Source organism: Tenrec ecaudatus, chromosome 3 (genome assembly GCF_050624435.1).
Source record: "Tenrec ecaudatus isolate mTenEca1 chromosome 3, mTenEca1.hap1, whole genome shotgun sequence".
Lineage (NCBI taxonomy): Eukaryota > Metazoa > Chordata > Mammalia > Afrosoricida > Tenrecidae > Tenrec > Tenrec ecaudatus.
In genome coordinates, this window is record NC_134532.1 from 144,124,829 (window position 1) to 144,151,896 (window position 27,068).

The 27,068-nt window shown below is 39.3% G+C and overlaps 1 protein-coding gene across 1 annotated transcript in view; it reads left to right on the top strand.

Annotated features, from left to right (window-relative positions):
* Nucleotides 1-27,068, top strand: part of ANTXR2 (ANTXR cell adhesion molecule 2) — a 169,354-nt gene that overhangs the window by 100,618 nt on the left and 41,668 nt on the right. The window contains exons 15-16 of the mRNA XM_075544147.1: nucleotides 72-239; nucleotides 1,723-1,803. Coding sequence (XP_075400262.1) covers nucleotides 72-239; nucleotides 1,723-1,803 — 249 coding nt within the window. The remainder of the gene's footprint in view (nucleotides 1-71; nucleotides 240-1,722; nucleotides 1,804-27,068) is intronic.

Sequence of the window (27,068 nt, forward strand, 5' to 3'; positions counted from 1 at the left end):
TGCTTTAAATAAAGAGTTTGCTCCTCTCGAATAGCGTATTCTGATAGTATTATTTATCTTCGATTTTCAAGGTCCGTTGGGGAGATAAAGGATCTACTGAAGAAGGAGCGAGACTAGAAAAAGCCAAAAATGCTGTGGTAACAATTCCTGAAGAAGAAGAGGAACCAGCCAGGCCTAGACCACCTAAGCCCAAACCACTTCACCAGTCTTCTCAGACAAAGTGGTACACCCCAATTAAGGTACTTGTCTCGATGTTGTGCAATTTGACGTAAACCTTTGGTAGAAATGATAACTTTTTAGATTCCTTCCCCTGCTATCTGGAGGACGTGATAATTGACTGGTAGTTTAAATGGCTGGAGAATTTAGTTAAAAGATGAAGACCAAACTTATAACAATAGGTCGTTTTCTATCAGGAATGGACTTTATTGAAATTTCTTACCTGTGGCTTAGTGCATTCCCCACTCTTTATCACTAAAGGATGATAATTGGTCATTACTTGAATAAGACAATATGAAAAATACTTTATTACATTAAAGCATTAACTATAATTATTAATACATTTATTTTTATTCATGAAGGAATAAAATACATGTATCCATCATCTCACACTGCAATTAATATGTCCTTCACTATAGTCGTGATAGTGGAGATCATACTCCATGCAGGATTCATTTATTCTTTTGTTCATTTATGTACTTTTGCACATATTGGGTCCATAGGTAAGCACTTACTCATGTTATTGTGTCCTTTTTTACCTTCTCTTGCAATGGATAAATGATAAATTGTGTGGCCACGCATAATTACCTTATTTTTTGGACATATAATTTCTAGTAGCAAACTTAGAAGTAACACACGGTGAATATAGATTTGGTTGTTACTTTTTAATTAAAAATGACATATTACATAAATAATTCTATAAGTAAGCATTACAAAATTTAATAGTAGCATCATGGCAAAGTGGAAAGTATGATATCACTTATCAAATTCATAATTTTATGAGATAAAAGCATACTTCAAGGTTGTTATTCTGAGGACCTATGAAAGAAAATCTCTTCCCTAAAATCTGTAACTGTTATATCTAATTGTTTGGTACCTCAATGCAGGCCACAGGCAATATGTCAAATTACAGTTTAAAAAAACAGACAACCTAACAGGGAGTCAAAGTAATTTACTTGATCCAAGAATAAGACTTACAATATAGAGAACTGGATCAATTAAGTAAGCATTCATAACTATATATTTAAAAGACAAAACCTTGATAAAAGTTTGGATAGTAGTCGTCGAAATAGTACTACAATATTGCATATTGGATTTTTGAAAAGTCTACAGGAAAACTAATGAAAGCACAGAGCCCAAGATAGCTGTCACCAAACTGCTTCCCCCAAGCCTTGACTGAGTTCTCCTGTGCACTGGAAGTCTTGGAGAACACCAAACTTAACCGTAGGGAAATTTCTCGACAGAAAATATTACAGCAGGGGAGTAAAAAAGATTCAGAGACAAATACATTGATATTGAAAAAAGACAGAAAAATAAGATTGAACAGAAGTGAGGTTTGATCAAATAGCAGACAGACATCTTAAATGCAAACAGCTGAATACTTTATTGATGGTGAGACCCTCCAGGTTTTTCTTTAGATATTTTAGTGCAGGTTTTAATAGGACAAAGGCAAGGGACTAAGGTCGGTATACTCCCTGGGAATTTACAAATTACCTTTCTCTCCAGGGTCGTCTTGATGCGCTCTGGGCCTTGCTAAGGCGGCAGTATGACCGCGTGTCCCTGATGAGACCTCAGGAAGGAGACGAGGTTAGTACGTGGGCATGTACTGGGAACGAGCCGAGGGCGGTCGATATAATGAAGTAGTGAAATAATAATAAAGAGATCCAAAATCCTGATTACATCTCAGGACGGGGCTCCTTTTGTGCAGTTGAATTGCTAAACCATAGAGTGAAATGCATCCTGAAGCGCTGGCTTAACACCACTTAATGTAATGCATACACATCAAGGTCTTTTGTGCTCATGCTTTCAACCTCTGACTTAGAAGATGTCGTGGTCTGGGGTCATCCCCAGTGGGAAAGACAGACTGGAAGTTATTAGTTCAAGTCCTTCCCTAGGATTTACTAGCAACAAGACCTCAGAACCACATAAATTAAGATTCGTTTGTTTTCAGAACATTGGCTAGAAGGGTTTTAAAGAATGCTATATTACCATTATTTCTGATCGTGTAAATCTAAGAAAAAACGTTTTAAACCGTTTCTTATGTATCAGGATGTAGTTTGGGTTTGGAGGCATACTACTGTTTACAATATTAGGATTATTTTTATTGAGTCAACATGATAATATCTCCATTTTAACAGAAGATAAATGTACAGGAGTCAATTTAAGAGTCCTTTATATTCAATCAAAAATTTCACTTACAATTTTAAAGGATAAAATGAAAATTTACCTTATAGTTAAGATATTTAGTATTAATATAATTAAGTCATGTAGTATTATAAAATTCTAGTAAGATGGCTAAAGCATCACATTAAGAGTGTACATCTTAACATTTACTTATATGAGATGGAGGGAATTTTTTTTCCCAGTCCACTTTGCTTTTATTTTTTTCTTAAAAAAGAAAAAGGAACCAACCAGACGAAAACAGAAGGCTGCCCTTGGCAGCTGGGCATGCACTGTGGGGCCGGGAGTCTTTGTACCCCGGCGCCGTTGGTGCTGTGACCTGTGAGGACATGTCACAGCCAACACCTCCGGCCCGCGCAAGAGATGGAGGGAATTTTAACAACTATTTCGGAATTCAACTATTTTGGAATTCCCATTGGGGAAAGTCTTGCTGCAATGTTTCTGACAGATCATTATTTGTCATCTGGTAGGACCAAATGCAGAGAAGCTGGCTTATGAAACATCCTCTGTCATACCCAGGTCACAGTGGTTAATAGAAAACTCTTCTATTTAAATGTGTGGAGCTCTTTCCACAAAAAAGGCAACAAGTCTGTGTCTTGTGCAGCGTGGTAGACCTTCCCTTTACCTGTTTTAAAATTGTCTTGCCTGTATCAGTTTAGGAATTTTCCCTCCTTAGGTTAGACATTGGTTCATGTGTATGATCCTTTTCTCTTTCGTAAGTACTGGGTTTGCACTGAAAATACACTACCCGTCAAAAGGAAACAGTGGTGTCTGCCCTGCTATTAATATTTCCTTTAAATACATCAACTCCTCACTTACTGGCATTGTTAGGTTCCCACAACCAGGTTGTTAGGCAACAATTGGCATTATGAAAAAGTGAGGATGCCCACATCAACTCACAAAATGGAGGGAGACCTCATCAGTACATTATCGCCAAATTTTATAGTACGTAAATGCCCAACCATATTGCATAACTTCCATGAGAATCATGGCCCAGGCAAGTTGACACACAAAACCTCAGTTAACCACGAGAGCCAGTATTACTCATTTTTCACTACATCATACTTTCTGATTATACAGATTAATGAGAAAAATAGTGGATGATAGATCTTTTTACTATTATTTTAAATGAAAAATGCCAGGTAATGAGATCATTTATAAGGGAGAAGTAGGTGTGTCAGAATTCAGAATTAGTTAGTTTTTCCTCATTTCGACCAAATCAGATTCAATTCAATACTGCTTGGATTATACAAGCACAGAGTGCTGAAATATGATCTGTGCTATATTAGAGCACAGGATGCTATGCCACATACTCTTCATGCACACAAGAGAAGTTAACTCTCAGTAGAAGAAAATTACGGCAAGCCTTTTAGAAGATATCTGTGTCTGACAATGGAAAGGATTTAACAGCTGATGTTAACGGAACGAGTATTTCCATAGATGAAGCTTCAAGAGCAGGGTCACAGAAGCAGCCAAATAGAGTGGTTGGTGAGTTGCTAGATTTCTAGGATGCGGAAGGAAAAGTTAATGTGGCGAAGCTGATGGTGCCCGGCTATCAAATGATATAGCGTCTGGGGTCTTAAAGGTTTGAAGGTAAACAAGCAGCCATCTAGCTCAGAAGCAACAAAGACCACATGGAAGAAGCACACAGCCTGTGCGATCACAAGGTGTCGAAGGGATCAGGTATCAGGCATCATCAGAACAAAAAAAAATCATATCATTGTGAAGAAGGGGAGTGAGGGGTGGAGACCCCAGACTCATCTGTAGGCTATTGGACATCCTCTTCCGGAAGGGTTGTGGTGAGCAGACCAGCCAGTCAGGGTGCAGTGTAGCAATGATGTAACATACAACATTCCTCTAGTTCCTAAATGTTTCCTTGCCCCCCCACCCCCCACTATCATGATCCCAATTCTACCTTACATGCGAAGAGTCCAAATTCAAGGTGCTGGCTCGAGGGGAAAATTTCTCACTGGATCATTTCTGCAGAAAGGCCCATACTTGTCTCTTAATAGAGTCTATTCCTGGGTGATCTTCCAGTGGCTTGCCCTTGCCCTTTGTCCCATCTCTGCCTGGCTCACTTTTTTGTAATCTCTTATGTTTCAAAAGAACCTTATTTAAGACGTTCCTTACCCAAATACTATCTCATTAACATAACAAAGAACTCCATTCCCAAATGGGTTTCTAATCTCAGGTATAGTGGTGAAGACAACAAGTGTTTTTTTAAGGGGATGGGGAAGACACATTTTAATCCATTAACAGGTGTCTATTGTCCTTTGGAGCAGTTTATCACCTTATATTTAAAGAAACACTTTTATTTTTCTTATCACATGTTCTCATTCTATTTTAGGGCCTATGTTAATGGTATTACATTAGAGACACCGATCCCCTCTCAAATGTTTTGTCAGTGCTTACAAATAACTCATTAGAACAAGGCCAATTCTTAAAAAAAAGTTTGTATTAATATATAGATTGATGAATATGCTTGGCAAATATTTTTACGTTTATGTGCTCACAAGGGATTTGAATAATACCATGGACAAGGTGTGAGCATGTATAGGTAATACATAGTAATTTTTTACATTGTAGAAATTAAATTTGGAAAACTTAATTCTAGTTGTTAAAAATGTGTTCTCTTCTCATACTTGAGTTTTAAAGGAAGCAATAGGCGGTGTTTCTTTCTTTCTTTTTTAAAGGTAAGACAAACTTTATGCTGCTTGAGAGACAATAAAACGAGATGACTCTCAGGTTATGGTTCGTAGTTCCCAAATACCAGTAGTTCCCAAAAGCCTGGTCCACAGCTTGCTTTCTGCTTTAGAAACCAGCCTTGTCGTTTATTTACACATCATTGACTGCAGACCACGCAGTCTCTGGAGAGCTCAGTTTAGCAGACAAATCCGTGCCTGTCTCCTCAAAGCCAGCGCCAGGCAGATCCCTCTGCAAACCCCTCACGCCAATTCCAGGCCAAACGCTTTCCTTTGGCGGCGCCACGGGCCACACCGAGCTCTTTTGCAGAAGGCGCAGCTGAATTGAAGGCCTGGATCCCGTCATTGAAGTTCAGGCATAAAGTATCAAAGCGGCGCGAGGCCTCTCTGGCTTGTCCCTCAGCTCCTGCGGGGTGGCGGGGTCCGCGGGCTGCGCCCCGCCTGGCTCAGCCTCCAGTCCTGAAGGTTTCAGCGCCGCGCGCCCGGGCGGGGGCTCGCAGGGTGTCGCCCGCATCTGTTTGCCGCAGCCCGCAGCGAGTGGCCGGAGGTGGCTGAGCGAGGCAGGGCCGTTTTGGTGTCACAGTACTGCCTGGAGGGCTGACACCCCGAAGGGAGGAGTGGGGCTGGACACAGCTGGGCTCCCCAACTTGCCCGAGGCACAAATAGAGAGATCTAATGTAGTTTGACTCTGTTGCGGTGGGGAGACAGGACAGAAAGCCACTTCAGAGACAACTCAGCGCTGCAACATCTGCCACCAAGTTTGCAGGGAGTGACAGGGGACAGCAGGTACAGATCGAAGTCTCCACAGACACAACCTCCGCTAAGCCGTGGACTCTTTTGAAGGGTTTCTATCAAACGCGCTGGAGTCCGCAGCAGGAGTGTGCTTGCTTTTTCAAAGCAGTGTTTTGTTGTTGCACTAACAAGGTAATTTATAAATGATGCATCACCATGCATTCTGTTTGCTTTTAATTTGCAAATCCAGAGTTAGAGAAAGAAAGGCAAAGGAAGAAGAAAGCGCAAGAGTGGTTTTGGAGTTGTTCCACAAACCAATTAAATCTCTCAGGGCTGCTTGACTGGTAACGGAGGTTATGTTAACCTTCATTTCCACATTCACCAGGAAGTAGGCATGAATTTATATACTGCAAGATAGGAACGACAGTGTACTGTGGGGACAGCCTCCCAATCTATCTGCTAGTTTTAAAATGGATAGGATTTCATATTACACAGAGGTGAAATTTAATTACAACGTTGCAGACACATGCCATTTATTTATTTTTTTTTTAGGAAAGCAAAATTTAGAAAATGGCATTGTGTCAGGTTGGGTTCTTTGGGGAAGCAAAACCAGGGACGCTTGTACACGGTTTCCTGTAGAAAGAGATTTGTAGCAAGCAGTGGCTTACACAGTTGTAAGACGGTGGAAGCAGCGGTAACATAAATTGGAAGCTAGCTGTCTGTGTGCACAGTTGGTAGTCTGCTAGCAGGTCCTGGGATCAGCAGTGGACGCAGCAGGAGATCTAGCAACCAGTCCAAATCCCTCAGAAGATGAAGGGCCAAAGAGAGATGGACTCTGTACTCTACTGCCACAGCCCTCAAGGAAGCGTTATCAAACTTCAACCTGATTCATAGGTTGGGCTCCACTTTGACCCTTACCCAGGTGTGTCTAGTTCACATCATGCCTAATCATCACAGGCATTGACTTTAATTCTTCTTTATAGTGATTTCAGACTTAACAGTTGGATACTTGAGAAACATAAAAGTTCAAAGCAAAGTTAAAATTACAAGTTAATGCTAACATTAAAAAAATTTTAAAGCTAACATTTTAAAAAGTTTTTGTTTATTTTCTGGACATTTCCTTTTTTAATTATTTAATCGTTTTTATGGGGGTCTCATACAACTCTTTTCACAATCACCAACTGATGAAAGGGTAGCACAGCCACTCTGAGATAAAGGCAAGGCGAAGTCCCCAGGGTATCCTGTGGAGCACTGATAGCAAGAGAGCAAAGGCTCAAACCAGAGTCACTGCCATCAGTCTAGTCCAACTCATAGCAAGGTGACCCTACAGATGAGGGTAGAACTGTCCCTGTGGGCTTCCACGGCTATACTACTTTTTTTTCTCAATTATTTTATTGGGGGCTCATACAATTCTTATCTCAATCCACACATCCATCATTGTGTCAAGCACATATGTACATTTGTTGCCATCATCATTCTCAAAACATTTGCCTTCTACTTGAGCCCTTAATATCTGCTGCTCTCCACTCCCCCTCCCTCATGAACCCTTCATTATTCATATATTATTATTATAATTATTTTGTCATATATTACACTGTCTGACGCCTCCCCCCACCCTCTTCTCTGCTGTCCTTCCCCCAGGGAGGAGGCTATGTGTAGATTCCTGTAATCAGTTCCCCCTTTCTACCCCACATTCCCTCCACCCTCCAGGCATCGCCACTCTCACCACTGGTCCTGAAGGAGTAATCTCTCCTGGATTCCCTGTGTTTCCAGTTGCTATCTGTACCAATGTACATCCTCTGGTCTAGCCAGATTTGCAAGGTAGAATTGGGATCATGATAGTGGCGGGTATGGGGGGGGGGAGTATTTAAGAACTAGAGGAAAGTTATATGTTTCATTGTTGCTACCCTACACACTGCCTGGTTCATTTCCTCCCCACATCCTCTCAGCAAGGGGTATCCAGTTGGCTAGCATTGGGCTTTGAGTCTCCACTCTGCACTCACCCAAATTTACAATAATATGATTTTTTGTTCCTTGATGCTTGATACCTAATCCGTTCAACAGCTTGTTGTCACACAGGCTGGTGTGTTTCTTCCATGTGGGCGTTGTTGCTTCTGAGCTATATAGCCACTTGTTTATCTTCGGGCTGTACTTCTTTATACGAGTAGAACACCTCACCTTTCCCTAGCTGAGCAGTTGGTGGTTTTGAACTGCCGATCTTGTAGGTAACAATCCGCCTCATAACCTGCTACATTGCCAGCATGTGACAAAGTTCTCATCACTCAGCGATGTGATAAAAAACATGAAATATAATGAGTTTTCAATTAAGCAAGACTGATTACATTAAGAGAACTCTTGTTATTGTGCAGTTATAACTTTGATTTTATGAAACAATGGTTGGTAGCAGCTTAAAAAGATAATGCTCATTCTTTAAAATAAATCACCGTCAATTCTTCACTTTAAAAAAATCTACAACATTAAAAAGAATCTGATAACATTAGGTAATGTGTTGTTGTTAAGTTGCCTAGGAGTTGATTCTAGCTCATGGTGATCATGTGGCTTAGGCAAAATCAGTGAAGCTTCTATATGCTTATGTACATAGAGTTTATGTAAAAGAGAAAGCGCACGCAGCTGTAGAGGTGGGCAAGATCAAAGCGTGTGGCTCAGATGTCAGGCTGGAGACTCCTTTTTTTAATAATCATTTTATTGTGGGCTCATACAACTCTTATCACAATCTATACTTCCATACATTGTGTCAAGCACATGTGTACATTCGTTACCCTTATCCTCAAAACATTTGCTCTCCACCTAAGTCCCTGGCATCAGCTCCTCATTTTTCCCCCTCCCTCCCCACTCCACCTTCCCTCATGAACCCTTGATAACTTATAAAATATTATTTTGTCATATCTTACACTGTCCAACGCCTCCCTTCACCCACTTTTCTGTTGTACATCCCCCAGGGAAGAGGTTATATGTAGCTCCCAGCAATCGGTTCCCCCTTTATACCCCACCCTCCTTCCACCCTCCTGGTATCACTACTGTCACCACTGGTCCTGAAGGGATCATCTGTCCTGGATTCCCTGTGTTTCCAGTTTCTATCTGTAGTAGTGTACATCCTCTGGTCTAGCCACATTTGTAAGGTAGAATTGGGATCATGATAGTGGGGGGAAGCGGGAAGGAAACATTTAGGAAGTAGAGGAAAGTTGTATGTTTCATCGTTGCTACACTGGACCCTGACTAGCTCGTCTGCTCACCGCGACTCTTCCATAAGAGGATGTCCAATTGCCTACAGATGGGCCTTGGGTCCCCACTCCACACTCCCCCTCATTCACAATGTATGGTGTTTTGTTCTGTGATGCCTGATACCTCATCCCTTTGACACCTCATGGTCACACAGATTGGTGTCCTTCTTCCATGTGGCCTTTGCTGCTTCTGAACTGGATGGCTGTTTGTTTATCTTCAAGTATTTATGACCCTAGACGCTATATCTTTTGATAGTTAGGCTCCATCAGCTTTCATTGCCACATTTGCTTATGCATCCGCTTTGTCTTCAGCGATTTTGTCGGGAAGGTGAGCATCATGGAATGCCAGTTTAATAGAACAAAGTATTGTTGCATTGAGGGAATACTTGAGTGGAGGCCCAATGTCCATCTGCTACCTTACTACTAAACCTATAAATGTATGCACATAAATCTATTTCCCTATCCTCATATATTAATGTATTTGCATATGCACATGCCTGTATTTAGACCTCTATAATTGTCCTTTGCCTCCTAACTTTTTCCTCTGTTTCATTTTATTTTCCACTTGTCTCACTGTCATGCTCAGCCTTCATTTGGGTTTCAGTAATTCTTCTTTATTACCCTTTATTACTCCCTACCAGGCCTCCTACACCCTCCTTACCACCGATTTGGATCACTTGTTGTTCCATTGTCCCTGGGTTTATTAACACCACTTCCTTTTCTCCTACCTCCCTCTCTCTCATTCCCCCCTCAGGACTGTTGGTCCTGTTGTTTTCTCCTCCAGATTTTTCATCCAGCTTATCTTATTTAGACAGACCTGTGCAGATAATAACATGCACAAAAACAAGACATAGCAAAACTAAGCAACAAAAGAAAACAAAACAACAACAAGCCAATGAAAACAAAACAAAAAAATAAAACAGAAAACCACAACACAACAAGATCAAAAAAGAAAGGCTTGTAGTTAGTTCCAGGATGCTTCTTTTAGCACATGGAGCTATAGGGACTGATGAAGCCAACACTGATAGGTCAGATGGCAGGCTTCTGGCTACAGAAGCAAATGAATCCAAGGTTGACTGGCATGATGACAGACTGCTGACAAATCCCAAAATTGATAGGGAACGTGACAGACCACTGACTCAAGTCTAAAGAACTAGAACTCAGATGGCAAGCCAGTTGCAGTATGCAGGCCTATCGAAAAGCGAGCAAGCTTGTCCACAATGTTCACATCTGTTGAAAGCAGACCACACGCCCAAAGAAACTTCCAGTTGACTGACTTCTAGCAGACTTCATCGTGCAAGTCATCAGATTATATTGGATTTCATCATGAGGGAATATTAGTCTCAGCTACCAGACCATCGACAAGCCAGCCCAGCCACGTGTGCAGAGTAGAACTGGCCCCAAAGTTTTCAAGGTTGTGACCTTCATGGAAAAAAACCCCCAACAAAACTAGGTCTGTCTTCTGAAACACCTTTGGGTGGATTCAAACCACCCAACTTTTGACCAGTAGCTGAATGTTGAATTGTTTACATCACTCAGGGATTCCATCAGGTGTCATGCTCCAAAAACCAAGCTCACTGCCATCTATTCAGTTCCTGAGGCAAAGCAGTACTAAAGGACACAGTAGAAGTGTCCCTCTGCATTTCTAAGACTGTAACTCTCAATGGGAGTGGAAAGCTGTATCTTTCTCCCAGGACATTATCAATGGTTTTGAACTGCTGACCCTGTGGTTTGCAGCCCAACATTTAACCCACTACACTACCAGGGTGGCAAAGGTTCTTTTAAAGGGCCTCAAAGAAGCCTGATGACTTCAGTGACAAATGAGGCAGACTCAGCCTCTTGTTTAGAACTCTAGTTTAAGATGCATGTTCACGCCTACTTCTTCAGAATGCTCGTGCTCAAAGCAAACAGAACTCACCCTCTTCAATGGCATCTCCTTTATTGAGTCTGTCCTTTCAGGGGTCCCTCTAAACACTGCTGTGCTAGTAAATCACCTCATCTTCAGATTGATTAAAATAGATATCTTCGTGTCAAAGATCTTGCAATGGCACTGCCTTAAGGCTCCCCAGGACACTTGCAAAGTGTAAAAATCATTAGTGGGTGTGTGAGAGACACTCAAATCTAAGACTCGGCTAATTTGATAGTTCAGATGTTTTCAGTGCTTGGAATTATACTGTTAAAATGACTATACTCCAAAATCTGCCATGAGGACTCCAGATGCATATTTAAATTCAATAATACTTTAAAAATATTGAGATACTTTATACTGTCTATGTAAATGTTATAATAGATGTTAGGAAACTGTGAAAAAAAATTTAAACCCAAATGAATAAAACATATTATACAGAAAGTGACCTTGGTACTTTCAAGCTTTTCCGTTAGCTCTGATGAAACACACAACCTTCCTCTAGTTCTTTGACGCTTCCCCTCCGCCCACTACTATGACCTCAATTCTAGCTTACAAATCTGGCTAGACCAGAGGATGTACACTGGTACAGAGAAGCGCTCACAACACAGGGAATCCAGGACAGATAAACCCCCCAGGACCAAGAAGGGGAGCAGTGATAGTAGGAAGGTAATGGTATGTGGGGGCGGGGAGTAAGGGGGAACCGATCACAATAATTGACATATGGCCCTCCTCCCAAGTGGACAGACAGCAGAAAAGTGGGTGAAATGAGATAGTGGTTGGTGTAAGACATGGGGGAAAAATACTAATTTATAAATTATCTAGAGGACATGAGAGAGGGAGGGTGGGAGAAGGAGGGGGAAAATGAGGAGCTGATGAAAATGTTTTGAAAAAGATGATGACAACATGTACAGATGTGTTTGACACAATGGATGTGTATATGGATTGTGATTAGAGCTGTAAGAGCCCCCAATAATCATAAAAACAACTCTAAAATGAAAGAGTAGAGAAAAATATTAGTAAACTCTTTATCTTCTATAAGACCTGAAATTTGCTATGTCATTGAGGTCAATAATAATGGGACACCACTCTATTTTTTATTTCAAAGAAATTATCATAATACTGTTCAGAAAATGAGCACAAATGAGTCTCTCTTGCTCAGTTACTTAAAAAAATCTATTTGATTAGAATGTATTTTTCATAACTTATTATAAAGATACATGCTTTTAAAGTTTTTAAAGCTAAATAACTTTGATTTCCTTTAAATTTCTAAATGAGGACATGTATAATATCTATTTATAATCTCAAAGTAATTCCCTATTTAAAATCACTCCTAGGTACACCTGATAGTCATTTACATTTTCCATTAATTTTACTTAAACCGAATTTAACTTCTTATATTAAAAAAATTGACACACAAATTTAGGTCATGAAATAACATGATCTTTAAAAAAATCTTTTAAGAAATTATATCTAAGAATAGAAGTAGGCATCAATTTCATAGTTTGAATTAATATTAGCTCATTCAAAAGTACTATAAGAAGTTTGGTTTCTTTTCTCTATGTTTCTTATGCTTCTTAAAAAAGAAATCAATGAAGTTGGGACAATTTTGCCCCATCTTCTCCATTGCAAGACAAGTTTATTCTCAAATAGGCACCAGTCTCTTCCATAATCTAATGTTTCACTCAGGAAATGGGAAAGTGGAAATGCTTCCAATTTCCTAAAGTTTAAATTTCCATAGTACTTTTCAGCAGGCAGATTAGTGTACTGGAAATAAAACATATTATATATGTATTCATAATCTTATGCAGTACCAAACACATTTAGGGTTTGAATACAAAGTATAAAAAATTAACTTTGTTTTTTCCTAGTGATCTCTTAACATTTCTTATCATATCTTAACGATGCATTTTAACAGTCTGATTATATATTCAGTACATTTTATTCAAATAACAGTAAGACCTACACTAGTGAGTATTAGACACACACACAATCATACCCACACACATATAGGATTGTATGAATTTTCAATTTTCTGTATCCACAAACAAACAAGCAAACAAAAACCAACCCACTACCATCAAGTTGATTCCAACTCATGGTGACCCGTAGTATTGAATAGCATTGCTCCCTAGCACTGAGAGTTTCTGAAACTGTAAGTCTTCACAGGAGCAAACAGACTGCCTCATCTTTCTCCTCGGGAGTAGTTTCTGGGTTTGAACTGTTGATGGTAGGAAAAGCAATGGAACTCAGAACCCGCTACTCTAACAACTCACATCACATATCTAGATACATACACACACATCTATATGCAGACACGTACATATGTACATGTATATGTGTGTGTTTAATGCCAAAGCTATTGCTAAAGCAATATATCTCTAAAATTGCCAGGTAGTATGTATATTATGCATTGCATACAGGTAAAAATCCTGGAGTGAAGAGGTATTCTGTGATCATCTTTCTCGAATTCATTTTATTTATATCCCAATACTGATCAATTCCTAAGCATCAACCCAGGATCCTTCCCTTTTCCTCAGGGTACACATCAACTGGAACCGCTTTTCTATCGCCAGTAGGCACCTCAGTCTTAGACAACCCAGTCCTTCTTCCCTACTTCCATTCTCATGTCTCCAAGAATTTGCATGGCCATTCCATTTGGATGTTCTTTTCTTACCACGTTATCTGTGTTTGTCTGAGCTTACATGCATGGCTTTCACATGTTAGCTTCTCAGCCACTCCTTCTTCACTCCACCTGCCCTTTCCACGGAGCAGCGGCCCATCATAGCTAACCACGCCTTGGGGTGCTCAGCTCAGCAAACTGGGCCAAGACTTTAATTTTCTAATTCTGAGCACAGTGTTCTACACTAGTAAGTCACAGTGTTTTCCTATAATATGCACAAGACAGCGATTCAGTGGCCCGAGCCATGTGCATGATGCCGCTTTTATCACATGAGACCACCAAGAAACAGAATTGACTCAAAGATGGCAAGCAGAAATAGCATTAATAATTTATTAAGAATAAAAACGAAGTACGGTAGGACCCTGGGACTCGACCACACCAGTACTCCACATAATCCGATTTTGACGCGAAATGTCGAGAAAATGCTGTATCAGGCTTGAACAAAACTTTGGAATCCGACCTGATGCACCTGATTTTTGTAAACAAACGCAGTGTGGGTTTCGGTCACTCTGCGTTAGTTGACGTTGTTAGTATGTGTTGTTTAAACCCTTTGCGGCTGTGTTCCAAATGCTTTGCTATAATCTTCCTAGTTTTTGTGGATTTTGTACTGTTTTTAGATTAAAATAATCATAGGTCCTAAGGAAGAGTTTTATGAAAAGAACCATCATGATAAGGAACTGGTTAACCGAGTTATTGATGTTGTTGATGAGAATTTGTAAACCTTTTTAGAACACAGTGAAGGAAACGCCAAAAGCAGACCACATCAGACAGATTTTCTTTCTTTTTGAGAAAGTCATCCAGGTTCTAGTGAAAAAAGGCCAAGAAGGGGAAAAATAAACCCTCCCGAAAAGCAGTTACCAGTTGATTTCATGTAAGGGGATTCCCCTTCCGAACAATGGCTGACTCTCCATCCCTCCTCTCTACATCCGTGTCCACAGATCCAGATCCTCCTCAGTCTCAAGGGATGGGCCATACTGTAGTTGTTAAAAACTTGTTTAATGTTGTGTTTCTTATTTAAATTATATGATTTAATTCTAATTTACTTTAAAATTTCTGTGTAATGTTTTGTACAAAAAAGCAAGTTTAGGATAAAAACTTGGTGGTCAAGAATGGATTAACCCGTTTTTGTTTATTTCTTATGGGTAAAAATTGATTTGGAACTCGATTGCCTTGCATCTCGATGCTCCTTCGAGAATGAATTAGCGTCCAGGTCCTGGGTCCTACTGTATTGTTGAATATATGCCTTAGAGCGTAGTAATTCTTAAGAGATACATCATTTTTGACTCTGGAGAATTTAAAATCTTCTGTTATCATGACTTATGACATTTCCCTTAAACCTGAGATAATCAAGGCAACTCTAAAATTGGGCAGTTTTTATAATACTTATAAAGGTAAAGTTGAGGATACTGCTATAGGAAAGTAAGCTAACATTTATCATTGTTGGATGGTGATCAATTTGTAATTTATAATTAAATCTGTGGAATATTTTCTGAGTTATATAGCATAATACAATCATTTTCCTTTAGACTGAATTCTACATAGAAGGAAGATTGGAATTCCTACCAATTCCCTGTTTACCAGGATGTGTTTATTATTTCCTTATTGATAGTTGCATTCCTCTCAATTTTATTTTCTGATTCAGATTTAATTTTTGTTTGTTTTATTTTTGATGCAAGAAAGTTTTCACTCTCTGAATTGCTTCTCTGTATTTTGTCCCAATCAGATTGTGAATTCTAATGCCGGACACTCACAGAGTAATTTGGTGTGAAAGCCCATCTGTGAGGTGTGCTAGGTCTGAGTTGCACAGTGGTCCGGTATATAGAAATGCTGGCAGCTCTCAAGAAATGGCAAGAGGAGAGCAGGTCATTTACTTCAGCTCCCACTTTGCAAATGAGATGTGGTGGCCGTAACTGTTCTCTCAGTCCAGATTTATGAACTAGTCCTTGGCATTTAACTAGATTAGTTCCTCTTCCATTAACTGCTTAAAGTAGAGTAACTGTTGGAAAGGATGGTTGTCAACTTGCCAGTCTGCTTTGTTAAAATCAGATACAAAATGCCAAAGATAACAGGGTCAAAGTTTTAGAACCCAGAGTTTTAAGAACCAGAAATGAGCGAGGAAGGGTCGATGGCGTGAGAATTGAGGAAGTGCGAGCAGGGAAAGGGGGGGGGGGAGTTTTGTCATTAATCTGAATTAATTGCCAAGAGTTTTATATCTGAATTATTTATAATGAAGTAAAGTCTTTCGTACACTCTTCTTGCTTTGACATCTGATGCTCTTTTATGAGTTAAAGAGGTTTAGGAGGAAAAGGAAAGCGTGAGCGAGCGAGCGAGCGAGCGAGAGAGAGAGAGAGAGAGAGAGAGAGAGAGAGAGGTGTGCTTATCTTACGCAAATATTTTCATTTATATCTTTCAGACATATCCCTGGGTTAATAGTCAGTCCTTCACTTTTTGACAGTTACTGTAGGGTAGTTAGGAATGATAGACAAGTAACAATAAATCCAAATAAAATCCCGAGGTACAGCTATAGCAGTAAATCTGAGTAATATTGCTTTCGTGTTTGCCTGCATACAAAACACTTTGCTGAAAGCGAAGTGTGTGATTATGAGGTCAAATAGAAGGAGGAAAGTGTAGGAGCTAGAAAGGGTAAAAGGAGAAAATGGGAAGAAGAGACATAAAGGGTGAGGAAGAGAAGTTATTTCTCAAAGCAATGTACTGGCAATATGAAAAATTTACTAGTTAAATAGGAAATTACAACTTATGGATGTTTAAACTTTTCTCTTCCACTGCTGTAACCCTAATCCCTCCGTCAGATTGAATCTTGAACTGAACAAGCAGTCTTTGCTGAGAAGCTCTCTCGCTGTCATTCCTGGGGCAACTGTTTCGTTCTCTTATGGCCGCCTCTTCATTATTAAATCCATCTTACCCTTTTGTAATATTTTTCAGTGAGACATGGGAAGGAACTCTATATTGACTATGAATATTGTATCTACTGAGAAGTGGGCTGTAATTCTTCAGGGAACATTTTTAATAGATGGATAACGTTCAAAACACTAAGAAACATGCTCGCAGGATTCTGTGTCATCCTGTCCATGCAACTGGGCAATATTAAAAGAGACCATTAAACATACAACACACTCAATTAGTATGCTTTTTACATGTGCATCATTTTCTGATGACTATGAATTGCATTTTAGTAGCAAGACATAGTCAGTGGCTTGGGTGTTACTGTCTTCACGGTCCTGTACTGCAGTCCATATAGAACTAGATTGACAGGCCGTTCTCCCACAGATCTGTTTGTGAGTTTGACCTGCTAATGTAGGCAAGTTTAATAATAGCACCTTAATTTTGTATTAACAATGGTAAGAGTTATGCGTCCTATTGATTTTCTTTTATTGTGCGGGATATGTGATCTAGAGAGGTCAAGAGATTTTCTCAAAGTTAATTTGCTGACAGATTCAATACCCTGGCTTGCGTGTTTGTTTTGTTCAATTTTATTTCAGATTGCTTGCGTGCTTGCGATGCTCTGTGAGCACTTTACCGTACAGTTCTTTAGTCTTCTTCCCAGTCATCAAAAGCTTTGCCGTTACTGTAACAATTGGGAAGTACTCTTAACATTTCCATGTTGAACCTGATTCTTGCAGTGCCCAAACGATCAACTTTGTATTTCTATCTTTATCTGCCGATTGTTTTCATTTGTATTCCGGATGCGTTCATAGTCTACCACATGCACCAAACCAAACCAGCTGCTGCTGAACGGGTTCTGCTCTCTGTGAAGCACAGCAGCACTGTGCCCACAGGGTCTCTGTGGGTGTGACTGAGAAAATAGTTTTGGAAGCAAATATCTAGGACGTTCTTTGGGGACATCTCTGAGTGGCTTTGAACCATCAATTATTTGGTTAGCAGCAGAATGCCTAACCACTTGTACTACCCAGAGATTCTACTCAATATAGAACTATATAAAATGGGTTCACCGAAAGTTGGAATGTATTCAGTGTGAACTCACAACTATGTATATACGAATATATATTTAAATTTGTATGCATCTATACGTAACATTTAATATTTTGAAGAAGCAGTAACTTCGTCAGGATGTTCACATGCTTTATGAATAAGAAAGTTTTGCATCACAAGGAACCTTAGATTTTGCATATTTCAGTCCCCATCTGACACTGAAACCTCACTTCCACTTTAATTTTGTCCCCCAGCAGGTAGGAAAAATTAAAAAGCATGAGAAGTTGAAGTAGTGTATATATTCTAAAAATTATAAATAGTTTTGTAGATTGGAACAAGAGATGATTTATGGAGGACAGATTTAAGGAAATTCCTAAAGCTCTTGGTGGCAGGTTGGAAAGAACACTAAATTGGGTTCTGCATTCTTGTCATCGATCGGCTTGAAATCTTGCACAAGTTTCTAATCCCTCTAGTTCTCATTTTTTATTTGCATATATAGAAATATTTTTTAATTCAAGCAATTAATCTTTTTATGTAATTCCAATCAGACCAGCTCAGGGAATATGGAACTTGTATGTTCTACTACTAGGGTATCTCTAGGCCTTTAAACTTTGCCTTAGATGGCAGGCTTGCACTATCAATGATGAGTGAAAGAATGTGACATTCTGGGTTATTGCTTTTGTGTATGTTTGAATTAATTCATATTTTTAGTACTCTGCTTTTTTTGAGGTCATTGACAATAATATATAAACATTTTACAAATTGCAAATAAGAAAAATATGTATATTACTCACAATTTTGGGAGCTGGATTTTGATTGCCTATAGTGATATCATAGTTCTAAATTAATAATGGATATATTGAAACTGTTATGATTTAAAATAAATGAAAAACTAACAGGATATGAGAAAAAAGTAAACGACATGATTTTGAGGGCAGACTTAAATTTCATACCAGGTTTTTGCATCTTCATAGGCTTATTTGGTTTTTTTTCCAGCTGGTCTTCTTTCAAAAATGAGAAGATATTAATATGTTCTGTTGGATTATTCCCATTGTCATTTTGATATTGTTGCATTTTTCTGCCTGCGATAGCAACTGCAGTGTGATTTAAAGAAGCATTTCTTTCCCCCTTCAGTTCTACTATGAGTAGTGCAGTACCAATGTGTTTCTGTCATTAACTACATATGGGTACATGAAATTAGTTGCCCATTGGGTCACTCTTAAATTGGTTTTCCTACTTGGGCTAACTACAGTGGTCAAATATAAAATAAAAATCAATTACTTTTATTTATCCCAGCAAAATACCCTCCTTTTATCAAGGGTTCTTCCCTACAGCCAACCAGATGAAAAACAACACTAAGCTGATATCTATGCTGTGAATATTTGAAGTATAAACTTCTAAAGACAAATAATTTGGTTGTCGGTTCATTCTTGTTCCAGAACTATCAAACTTGTAAACAATTGGTTAAAACTGTATTTTACATATTTCTTATAAATAGACAAAATTATGAATTAATGCTTTTCAATCACAAGGTCTTAGACCTTTTATATTTCAAGTGTATATCATAATTTCTTCATTAAGTTAAAAACAAATCTGGATAGAATAATCAAAATTGTATTGGGAAGTATAGAGTCTTAAAGACATAGAAGCACAACAGCTGTTAGCTTCATTTTTAAGACAAGAAGATGAAACATCAAAATGATGTAATATGCACCTGACCTATTTCAAAGTAGCTATTCTGATGTTGGGACAATACTGGTATTCAAAAATGAGAAGCCCAGCATAAGAACCCAAACCTGGAGGGACCACTTAGAAAAGCCGTTTAAGAATATAGTATTTCTTTTTTTAAGAACATAGTTTTTCAAGAAAGTCAGTTGCTACCACTCTCATTGTTAATATCTTCGTCAACAATAGAAACAACACAATCTGAAGAACGTCACAGGGTATCAGGTGCTGTATTAGTGGCCTTGTCTATAATACTCTACTTCTCAAATCCACTCATCCCACAGTGGTTTTACCCCGTTTCGTACATAAGCAATGGGAGGCTCAGAAAGGTGCAGTAAGTTGCCCCAAACACCACAGATAGGTGATGAGGAAGTGGTATTAACTGTTTGAACTTTAAATATGTTAGTGCAAAGTTTAGATTATCATTGAAATTCTGCTGTGTAATTGCAATGTCACCACACTATTGCACAAGAACTGCACGGTTGATTACTAATTGTTTTATTTGCAATGTATTGCTCTGTGTCTTGACAAGGAAAACACAGACATGGGAAGAACTCACTGTCATTGAGTCAATGCCAACTCATGGCGACCCTCTACAGGGCAGGGTGGAACTGCCCTGTGAATTTTCCAGACTATAACTCTTACTGGAGAGGAAAACTCTGTCTTTCTCTATAGAAGCAGGCAGTCGTTTTGAACCGCTCGCTCTTCTGGGTTCCTTGGGAAGTACTAGAAGATGACATATATAACATAGGATCCAGCAGTCATCTCTTTAGTATCGAATGTCCTAAATGTAATCAATGGGGTATTTTCATCAATCACATTGCTTTCACTGTTGGATTCAGAAGATCACTTGTCTATTCATTTGAAGAGCTCTGGTGGCGCTGCTGCTTAAGTATTGGACTGCTAACTGCAACATCCGCACTTCAAACCCATCAGCTCCTCCCAAGGGAGAAAAAATTGAGGCTGTCTGTAAAGATTTGTAGCTCTACGCTGTGTTCGAATCTAATCGATGGCAGTGGGTTTGGGGTTTGACTTCGGGTTTTGATTTCCAGTGGGGTAAGCACTGGGCTACTAACCATAAGGTTTACTCACACTCCCTCCCTGCCATGGAGTCGAGGCCTACTCACAGCGACCCTAGAGGACAGGGTCCAGCTGCCCTGGGGGCCTTGCGACTATTACTGTGCATGGGAGTAGAAGGCCTCCTCTCTCTCCCGCGGAGCAGTTGGTGGCTTAGCGCTGCTGATCCCGCAGGTAGCAGCCCCAGTGTGCCGCCCCCTCCCCCCGGCCCCCCGGACTACCCGGGCTCCTTAGAGATTTTCAGTCTTGGAAAACCTATGAGGCCGTTTTCTACTCGTTTCTCTAGGTAGTGAATTGTTCAGGTACATTTGTAAACATAAACACCGTTATGAAACAATCATTTTTAATAAAGAATGAAAACATAATGGTATAGAATTAACTGGAGGCTCTCTTTAAAACTAGACTTTTGAAACGGATCACGCTCCTAATCTAGTCACTCAGCTGAAAGGATGGTTCCTTCTGCAGGCTCAGAGCACCACACATCACTTCAGGGTTCCCGCATTCCCTCGAGCGCCACCCTGGTGCTTAGTTTAGGGTACTGCTGGCACACGGATGTAATTTATTGTGTACAATCCCCCTTAAGATCTAGTTTTCAAAAATATTTCTTCACCACTTTAGGCTCCAGTTTAATTTATATCGAATTTAATTTTTATTTCACAGCTCTTTCCTCTTCTTTGAGCTGCTCCTTTGGATCTATGGAGCTCCTGAATCCGCTTGTCAAAATTATTCCTTGATGCAGTGGAAAATAGTCCGCTTAAAACCATCCTACACAAATACAGCCTGATGTAATCTTTAGAGTATCTCTTCAGTTATGTTAGTGAGACTGGAGGTAAATAGGCTTCTAGGCATTCCTTGTGAAGAAACCCCTTAGCATGTGAGTGGTGGGAACCGACGAACAGCATGCTAACAGGCCCACGTTCTCTTTTAGCCTGCCTCCCCTCACCACCAGGTCAGCTGCTATCTGTGGTTCTGCCATTTCACATGGAGACCAGGGCTTGACATGGTAAAATATCTTAGAAGTCGCCTTTGGGGAGTCATCTTACAAGACTTTTATGCCACGGCATGCTAACAGCAATTGCTTGTCATTTCTATTAATGTTTAGCTGAGACCTGACTGTTAAAACAAAATTTAAGAACTAGAATATCTATCTAATTCCCAGGGTGTCATTCTGTATATTTCTTCTAACATAAAAATATAATGAGGGATAGTAGCACTGATAAGATAGTGTAACTTGAGCGATAAGAAAAATGCCCATTAAAGCTTAAGCTACAGTCTCAACAATAAAATGTATTTCCAATCATTGGTAATTTCTTTGGTTATTTTCTGAAATAGTTTTAAGAGTCAGAAATAAGATAATGAAACCATGAATGGTATTGATGAAAATATCATGCAAAGGATATAGCAGTATAGATGAGCAGCAGTAAATGCACGGAGAAGCCCTGTTGGTACAGTGGTTCACACATTTCAATCACCATTACTTCTCAATACATCGTGATTGCTTGATTGATCAACATTGGACTGTGGAAGTTGGTGAAATGATCAATATCTCCATTTTTGGCATTAATGATTCATGGATAAATTTGAATTGAAGTTGTATTGGTTGCTCTTCTTGGTAGGCTGTGGATATTACCCTATCACTGACAGCATTGCACTTAAGCATAGATGGGAAAGTGTTCTTTTTGATGAGCAATGTAGAGATTTCTTTTCAATGTATTGCTTTTTGCATAGTAGACAATATGGTAGTTCAATCCTAATGATCACTAATGGTTCATTTCAGCTCATTAATGCCTAGTGTGTAAACCGTCGTATGTTTGACCTCATTCATGGTGACTTACGATCCTCCTAGAACCATACTCCTTGTACAATGGGTGAACATTTGCAGTTGCTTGTTTTCCTTTTGAGTTGTGCCGTATGAAAGCAAGCATGCCTTCACCTATGTCACTGAGGTAAACTCTCCTTTGAGGAGGCTGCTCGTTTCCCGGTTGTATTCTAAGTGTCTTTCAACCCGAGGGTCTTGTTGTCTGACCCTATAACCGACAGAGACTGTACTCCTGCTATTCAAGGAATGCCCTCTGAACAGTTTTTAAAAGAGCAGCTCATTAGAGCGTGCTTCAGTCCCTGTCTTAGTCTAGAAGCGCCACTGGAACCTTTGCCTTCGGGGTAGTACTGTTAGTGTTTGAAATACATTCGGCAGAGCTTCCAGCGTCATAACAACATGCAAGTCCCTGTAGATTCCATCAGATCTGGTGGCGGGGTGGGGGGTGAGGATAACTGAAATGAGACTGGATCAGGGTGTGGACTGAAAAGGATAGAAAGAAGATGGAAGATTTGAGGATGGTGCTGTGGAATCCAGCTTGAGATAGATAGATAGATAGATAGATAGATAGATAGATAGATAGATAGATAGATAGATAGATAGATAGATAGATAGATACTTGGAAATACTCTGTAGGAAGTTATAAATCTTAGATTTGGCAGAACCGTTGGGGTTACACATGCAGACTGGAGAGATTACTTGTCAAGTGAAGCTATGAAAATGCTTAAGGAACTCGTGATCCATTTGTCTTACTTTAATGTTAGATGTTTTATCTCTTGTTGGTTGAAAATAAGCATATGTGCGGTTTTTATTAAACAATAGCATCATGAGCTTTAGTTGACAAAAATGTTCTGATTTCCTAATTCTTTGCCATTGCTGGACAGCAGAACATTTGCAGAGACTGGAACATTTGAATACTCAATCTGTAAAGGAGAGGGCAGTGGAAGGAAGAGGCACGTGAAGAGGAAAGAAGGAGTAATAGGTTTGGTTTGTAAAATGACGAAGGGATTGATTGCGACAGGAGTTTTCGGCAGCTCATCCCTTTCAGTAATGCATATGTGTGTTATTGTGGCTGGAATTATGGCTTTGTTTTCCTGCTGAGACAGCGAGACTCCCCACGCGGGGAAGGATCGCTACTAAATGGGAGACCAGACTCTTCAGGTCATTGGGAGTATCGTATCTGAAAAAAGTGGTCAGTTAGAAAATGATGTGAATGATGATGTTTTTAGAAGCATGGGCACATAGTAAATATTGAAGTCAAATAGGCAAAGAGTATGATTGAGGAGAAATAAAACATTATTTGACTGTATTTGTACAATGGTTTCCAAGATGCATGATTCAGCAGTCTTAGAAGGATTGTTTTGTTTTTTATTTTTAAAAAAAGAACAGACGTTTGACAAAACGCTGAACACGGAATGGAATTTTATATCATGACTTAAAAATGACAATTCCTTAGTATGTTTTAATAATTTAGCTGGAACTATCTATATACAATATATTCTAGTCTCTTCTTAATCATAAAAATGTGTGTGTAGTTATTATTTGTATGCTTTTTTCAAATATTGGGCATGTTTTATTGTTTACAAGTTGATTATTTTTCAGCAAAGCCATGTAAGAATGGCATGCCCATTAACATGCAATTTTAGTCTAGTTTTGACCAATAGGTCTATGATTTAGTGGTAGACTAAATTTCTTTGCTAGAACTCCCATGTGCTAACTGTGTTATGCGTTTTTCTTATTTTGCCCTCATGAAAAATTGCTTTTATGTTATGAAGCTTAATATGCCGACACCAAGGCCCATACTCTACTGACACAGTGCTGCAGTTAGTGACTTAGAAAGTTAGAACTTTTCAGAAAGTCAGTGAGTGGACCGTTGCGGACTCTGGGCTCTTTGGTGTCTCTTTCTCTGTATGAAAAATAAAGAACCCAGCACACTCTCATCGGGTCTCTTCTGAGCCCTCACATCCCTGTAGGACAGAGCAAAACTGCTCCACGGGGTTTCTGCCATTGGAAGCCTGGCCCAAGCACACAGGCACACCTCTCTTCTGGGCACCGGCATGTAGTTTTGAGCCACCGACTCTATGGTCATCAGGCCGATGCTTAACTCACTGAACCACGTGGGATTCTTCTGCATGCAAGAACCAAGCATCGTGACCATAGAGGATAGGGCAGAGCTGCCCCTGTGGGGCTCCAGGACTGCGGCACTTTAAGGAGTAGAAAGCTCCTTCTTTCTCCCAAAGAGCAGCTGGTGGTTTCAAACTGCGGACCTTGCAGATCGCAGGCCAACTCATAACCACTATACCGCCCAGGCTCCACAATAGTTATCATTATTTATAGTTGGGTTTGGGCTGCTGTATTGGTCTGCATTTTCCAAGGAAGACCTCCATTGAGATAAGGATTATGGGGTTACCCACCTGGGAAGTTGGAGGCGGCTACAGCTGAATCTAGCCCTTGTCATCCTCAATGACCTGCATTTGATACTTTATCCCAGCAATCCTTGTTTAGTATTAGAATAATTATTACCTGTCACCCTCTGTTTAAAAGACAGCTCCTCTTAGTCATCCAGGCATGTCAGTCACGTGGTGCTGCACCAAATCAATGCTGGCTCCTGTGTTTCCAACCAGTTTGTAGCTACCTGTGGCCTCTATGTTACTTTTTATTGTCATTATCTTCAAAGACATTTTGTACCTAAACTTAAGGTTGTCATCATTCTGTTATGTACATTGAAGGGATTACTTCTTAAATAATAGGTAAACACTTGTTCAGGAGTACTGAGTACTGTTTTCTGGATATAAAGCATGAGTCTGTGTTCATTTTGTTAAAAGAGCAGAAAATTCAAAGAAGAAATGGGGGAAAGAAATAGGAGTGTTGATTTCATTAATGGTGGATAAGTAAATCCAAAGGTCTATTATAAATAATTGGACATATATATCTACACATATATACATATTATTTATTTATATTTTACACACACAATTATTTATAATTATATATACTTCAAGATATGGGATACTTTTATTTAGTTCATAGAGAAAGAAAAAATTCACTAAATAGCTGAAGTGGAAGAGCCCCATCATGATTTTAATTATGAATTAAAATCATAACCAGTGTTTCAGTATAGAAATCCCTTTGTTCTTGAGTTTGAAGGTGGCATGTTTTAAAAGTTATAATCTTTGTTTTAGTTAAGATCTTGTTTGTAGGCATCTCTTATCATTCATTTTACTTAGGAGAATTATCTACATACATGCTGCAATTTCTGTGAATCTTGAGTTGACACTGTAAGAAAACAGAGTAAGTGTGATTGGGAATCACACATGCTTTGTATTCATTTTGTGGCTTGCACTCACACTGTGCTTACTTCAGCTTTACTTTCAGAAGTCCAGGTTCAAATTCAAGCCTTTTTCATTTTACAAACTGGCTGTCCCTGGACAAATTTTATGATCTCTCTGAGATACTCCCCCAACTCTCTCCCTCAATCAGCCAGTTTCAACAGTGACTCTTCATCTGAACCACAGAACAGAGAAAGTGACTTGAGGCACAGTTTACTCCAGGACCCTACAAAACGAATGTAAGTCTGTGAGAGAAGTAAGACTATTGTGTACAATGGGTTCCTTAAACTATTAGGTCTTAAGGTATTAATGAAATTCTGGTTGAGAGAATGCTAATGGGGATACAATTTTTTCTACCTTGTAATTTCTATTGTTATTTTTCTCATTAATTGAGAAAAAGCTTTGTCTCCAAAGCATTGGCCATTAATAGTTTATTCCATCAAGTTCCTAGAAATCTCAGTGAAAAGATATTTTTAAGCTAAAATTAATTTCTTAAGTAGATATCTTCTAAATAATGCATTTTAGAACAATTATAAGAGAGTAGACAGAGATAAACTTTTACATGAACTTATTCAAACTTGTATTTGTGAAATTCAGTTTATATGTACATTATATTTGAGGGGAAAGCTCTTTGAGAGTTTTTCTGATATTTACTGACAAAACTCATAAAGTAGATAATGATTATTGTGCATGGCTATACATTTTCACCATAAGGTGTATCATCACTCAAAAGTGACCTTGTTAGGGGAGGGAGAAGGCAGGAGAGACAGTCAGTGCCTCCTGAGAACAGGTGGAGTGATGCGTATCAGGAGAAGACACTAAAGATTTATTGTCTGTGGCAAAGGAAACACAGATCTCTGCTTGTGCAGTAAGTGTTTTTGACATCACCCCCAGGAAGGGTGATTGGAAGCTGTAGGTTAGAAAATGTTCTGCCAAGCAAAGTCATGATCATTTTTGTGTTGTTCGTGTTATGGGCTTGTCTTGATATTTAGTCTCTAGCACTTAAGAACTGAATGGTGGTCATGCCGAAAAACAATTCTTTTTATAAATAGAGTTGTTATATCGAAATCATCAGATTCACCTAATTTACTTTAAGTCCTGTGCATGACCAGATTCTGCTAGGAGAGGCAGTAGATAGATGGATCTGCATAATTATTTGTTAGTTTTTTTAATTTCATATTTTCTTTACTGAGAACATTCCCCTCTGTATATATCAGCTGGTTTAAAATAGAAGAGATGTGGGTGATCCATTTGGCTCAGAATTTGCACAAAGGAGGATAATCCTGATGGGAAAACCTGCAGACTTTTCAGGATCTGCTCCATGGCCTTGAACAGTCCTGCCCGGCTGAGAAGGGAGGATTATGATTGAGTTCTTGCAGCGGAGATACTATTGGCTTCTGGACAGAAAAAGCAGGCAACTTTGTAGCAATTTGGGATATTGTCTTATGGGTGTTAGTCATCTCTCCCAAGAAAAGGGAAAAGGGGCTATGTGCCCACTTTTTTTAAAA